Source organism: Colias eurytheme, chromosome 10 (genome assembly GCF_061535395.1).
Source record: "Colias eurytheme isolate Ceu_HAF_F1 chromosome 10, ilColEury1 Martin Lab GWU primary, whole genome shotgun sequence".
Classification (NCBI taxonomy): Eukaryota; Metazoa; Arthropoda; class Insecta; order Lepidoptera; family Pieridae; genus Colias; species Colias eurytheme.
The window spans coordinates 23,124-28,056 of record NC_142989.1 but is presented as its reverse complement, the minus strand read 5'-3'; the positions used below and the strand labels follow the sequence as shown (position 1 = coordinate 28,056).

General features: G+C 49.9%; 1 protein-coding gene across 1 annotated transcript; it reads right to left on the bottom strand.

The window, feature by feature from the left end:
• Positions 1-3,245: 3,245 nt before the first annotated feature.
• Positions 3,246-4,529, bottom strand: LOC149904954 (uncharacterized). Its single transcript, XM_090106395.1, has one exon. It carries the CDS (start codon positions 4,524-4,526, stop codon positions 3,246-3,248), a length of 1,281 nt encoding a protein of 426 aa, XP_089962521.1. The 5' UTR covers positions 4,527-4,529.
• Positions 4,530-4,933: the final 404 nt, after the last annotated feature.

Below are 4,933 nucleotides of genomic sequence, written 5' to 3'. Positions count from 1 at the left end.
TGACGAATGAAACAGGACACAGATCGTAGTCGGGTTTCTTCTTCGACCCCAGAGCGGCCTCCTTGGCTAACTGGTCCACTCTTTCGTTCCCCCTTAGCCCTGCGTGCGCCTTGATCCAAAACAGAGCGACCTCCCGCCTCTGCGAAGCAGCTTTTCGGAGGGCCGCCCTTGTTTGCACAGCAAGGGGGTGGGGGGAACCGAGTGTGACTGCCTGGAGGGCCGATCTGGAGTCGCTGAAGATGCCGACCTTCGACACTCCACTCTTGCAGGCTCTAATTACTGCTCTTTGGAGCGCTAGGAGTTCGGCCTGGTAGACGGTGCAATACGGCGGCAAAGCAAGCTTGACGGCCTTCGTCTCGGCCTCCCCCTCCCATACGGAAAGGGCGGCTCCGACTCGACCCTCAATCTTGCTGCCGTCCGTGTAGATCCTATGTACGTGGCTATTAGCCACGTCGGAATACGAGTCCTCGTCCACCAGCCCGAACCCCAGCCCTTCCTGCTCTGCCGGATGTGGGTCCTCAATCGCCGGAGCCATTCTTTCCACCTCCCTGTCTCCCAACGCTGGGTGCGACACCCCCTTCTTGATCCCATATAATCTCGAGACTTCGAGAATTCTGAGATCAAGGGGGAGTATCCCAGCCAACAGCATAGCTGAGTTCAGGGAGACGGTCCGATATGCTCGGCAGATCTTTTGGGCGAAGCCCCGTTGTACGGTGTTCAGCCTTTTTTGGACCCCCATCTTTTCCACGGTGGGTGCCCACGCTGCCGATGCATACATAATGGTCGGTTCGATAACAGCTACATAAATAGTCCTTATAATATCTGGGCTAAGTCCCCAACCAACTCTGGCTGCCCTAGCCAAGAGTTTATATCGGGCGATTGCCTTTTGGCATACCGTCCCGACGTGGGCGTTGAAAGTGAGGCCGCTGTCAATCGTTAGGCCTAATATCTTTATTTGAGAAAAGTATTTAATTTCCACATTCCCCATAGCGAGCCGTGGCACGTCAAATTTTAACCTCCTCGTTGAAAGGAGAGCACAAGTTTTATTAGGTGCAAATTTTAGCTTGTTTTCCTTTCCCCATTCATTTATTACATTTAGGACACGGTTCGCTTTCATTTCAATTTCAAGGGCCGTGTCACCCTCAAAGACCAACACAATGTCGTCGGCGAACGCCTGACAGAATACTTTCATCTCCTCTAGCATCCATAGCAGAGGGTCCAGCAAGAGGTTCCACAGGATTGGTCCACCTATGGATCCCTGCACGCACCCCTTGCTGGTCCCCCTACTCACTTCCACGCCCGCATATCTAACTTTCACTCCCCTTTCACTCAGGTAGCTGCTGATCACCCGCCTCACGTTCCCCGGGCACCCAACTTCAGCCAACCGCACCTTTATGGCTGGCCACCAGGCGCTGTCGAAGGCTCCCTCTATGTCCAGCGATACCACAACAGAAATCTTCTTCTCCTCCCTCATATTTCTGATGTGGTTCACTAGTCTATAGAGGGCGTCCTCGGTGCTCCTCTGTGGCATAAAGCCATACTGGTGGGGGCTTATTTTGGGCAACAGGTAAAACCTGAGTCGGCCGACCAGCATCTTTTCGAAGATTTTGCCGAGAACAGGTAAGAGGCCGATCGGTCGATAGGCTTTCGGTACCCGATATGATTCCTTGCCCGGCTTTCGCAGTATAACCACGGTCGCCCACTTCCACTGTGCGGGGAAGTAGGCGGCAGAGAGGCATCTGTTGAGCAAGGCAAGGAACCATCCCGGGTTACAATCCACAGCGTGCTGACAGATGTCAGCCGTGAGTCCATCCGCCCCGGGGGCCTTCTTGGGGTTGAAGGACCTTACGGCTCTCTTCAACTCCTCCATGATGAAAGGAGGGTCATCCGGGCCCGCCGGTGGTTCGGTGTCCAAGGACTCCGCACACCCGCGCACCCGACGATGTCCCTCACTTTCACCACTTTCCTGGTCCTCGGGGTAGAAGGTCTCCGCCAACAGTTCTGCCGAGCTCCGGGCATCGAGGGTCTCACCGCCCCTCGAAAGGGGCAGATCCTCCTCTCTCCCTGTGGCTCTATTAAGCACCCTGTAGATGCCCTCCCAGACCCCCTCCCTATCCTGTTTCCGGCAAAACTCCTTCCAACTCTTCTCTTGCGCTTCTTTCACTGCCTTTTCATACATCTCTCTTTCTTCCAGGTACAATCCAACCACGCGGTCTCTGCGATCAGGTGCTGCGTTTCGGATCCTGCGTCTCCTCGTGGCCACCTGCTTCTTCATCTGCGCGAGCTCATCATTCCACCACGACAAGGTGAATTTCTGTGTGTGTTTTTTGGTCGGCATTGTGTCTCTGCATGTCTGTGTGATTGCTTCAGTGTATCTGTCTATTGCGTCATCTATTTGTTGTGTGCTGTGTATTGTGTCTATGTCTTGTATAGTTAATTGTCTGTCCGACATCAGCTGGGTCAGTTTCTCATGAAACTGAGTCCAGTTTGCCTTGTGTGTGTTAAATATGCGTGTAGTTCGTATTATGTTCGTGCCTGTGGATTTATGTTGTCTGATGCCGAAGGATATGCCGTTGTGGTCCGAGCTCGTGAGACTCTCCTCAACCCTCCAGTTGTCCACTCGGTTCAGCAGATCGTCGGAGCACGCTGTCACATCCACGTAGCTAGAGTACCTTTTCCCACCTCTGATGGTATCGAACGTAGGGATGTCCCCGGTGTTGAGTATGTGCATTCCCATTTCTTCCAGTACAGCAGACACATCTCTTCCTCGCGAGTCTTCCACTTCGCCACCCCACCACGGGCTTTTTGCGTTCGCATCGCCTCCCAGGACCATCCTATGGATACCCAGCTCTCTCCCTATCCGCCTAAGATGGTCCAGGTAGAGCCCCACTGGTTTATCGGGCTCGAAGTAGAAGGACACTACAATCATCTCCCAGGCTTTGGTTCTGAGAGTGGCCACAACGATGTTGTTACTGCTAAGGCGTGTATGTAGTTCGACATCCAGTGTGTCGTCGAGTACTACAATACACGCCTTTACTGCTCCACCCCCTTCCCCTTCGCTCTGGAAGATCCTCACTCCATTGTATGTCCTCATACTTTTCGCCCCACCAACGTAGGGCTCTTGCAGCAATGCTACGCATGCCTTACGCTTGGTGGCTTCGAGCAGTAGCTCCCGTGTGGCGATTTGGCTCCGCTGGAGATTGGCCTGCAGCATTCGGTACTGGAAGGACTCACCTTGGGCAACCTTAGCAATACGCTACCGCCGATCTGGCCAGAGCATCCCACCTCTTTCTTTCCGTACACTCTCTGTCAAAGGCGCTGTGCTCTGCGCTGCCTTTCTTAGCCTTTATGCAGTTGATGCATTGAGGCACTTCTCCCCGCAGCCACTTGTCGCACTCGGTCTTCATGTGAGGACCAGCGCAGTGGCTGCATCGTTCCTTCTCCTCCCTACACATTCGTCTCGTATGCCCGTACCCAAGACAGCGCGAGCACTGCACTAACGGACTTTGATCCATCACTTTCACTCTACTTAGCCCTATATGGGCGTATCCTTCACTCGTGCATCTCTTCCATACCTGTGGACTCACCCTGGCCACTACGTGGTTCTGGAGGTGGTTCCTTGCTTTCATCACGTACGCTACTTCTACCTTTCTCTCTTCCCCCTTCAGGCCCTCAAGGATGCTTGCATTTTGATTACTGAATGCTGTGACGAAATCGTCAACTTCGCATTTCATTACATCCCTGAAGACTAGTAGAGGGCTCTTATTTTTTACATCTTCCACTACTAATCCCTCATTCTTTCTCAGCCTTTCCTTCACCTTGATTCTTTCTTCCTCATTCGCACAGCCGACGACCACCTTCCTGTTCTTCACCTTTCTTACCCTCTCTACTTTCACCCATCCGTCCTTTGCATCCACAGTCTTTCTGATCATTTCTAACACCTCATCACCCGTCTCTTGTTCGTCTTTGGATGACACCATGACCGAATGCAGGGCTCTTGCTTCGGGGAGTTTCTCTATGACTCCCTTCGAGACAACGCCCGCATAACTCGCCGTTTTGGCGACAGTCATGTTGCCCTCCAAAAGCGAGCTCAATTTGTCCATTTTATTTTCATTCTCCCGCATGCTTACTCTCATATCTTCCATTCTTGTCATCATCTCTTTCATACTTTCTTTCATTCCTTCACTTAGGTCCAGATTTCTCACCAATGCGTCGTCAACTACGCTGGGACCAGCATCGGATGGCGGGGGGGGATGTATAGGGTCCCCACTACGCCCTCCACTACCAGCCCTGGCATTGGTGAGTTCAAACTCAATCTCTTTTATTATTTCATACATCCTTTCTAGCGCCGTAATTACCCCGTCTTTTATATCAGTCTTTAAATTTCGGGACTCCCGCAGGTGGGCTTTCCCTTTCAGCAGAAGGGCTTTCCCTTCTGCAGTCCGACTTTTAGGTGTTGCAGGCTTCTTCACTGGTTCGGAGATAGTGAACGTGTCACTGGCACGCCTCTGGGGAGTGTGGATCATGATGACTTAGGGGAGAAAAAAAAAAAAAAAAAAAAAAAAAAAAAAAAAAAAAAAAAAAAAACCCCTGTCAATAATAATACTTATTCTTAACACTATTAGGTCTCCCAATAGGGGAGATACCTGTCAATAATTACAATTAAAAATTAATATCACAGATATAAATATAAGATATAAAATATTAATATAAAATATAAAATATTAATAGGTCACTGATAGTTAAAAATGGTCAACTTAACACTATTAGGTCTCCCAATAGGGGAGATACCTGTCAATAATTACAATTAAAATAAATATCACAGATATAAATATAAGATAAAATAATAATATAAAAATATAATATAAAATAAAAAATATAAAATATTAACAGGTCACTGAAAGTTAAAAATTGTCAACTTATCACTATTTAA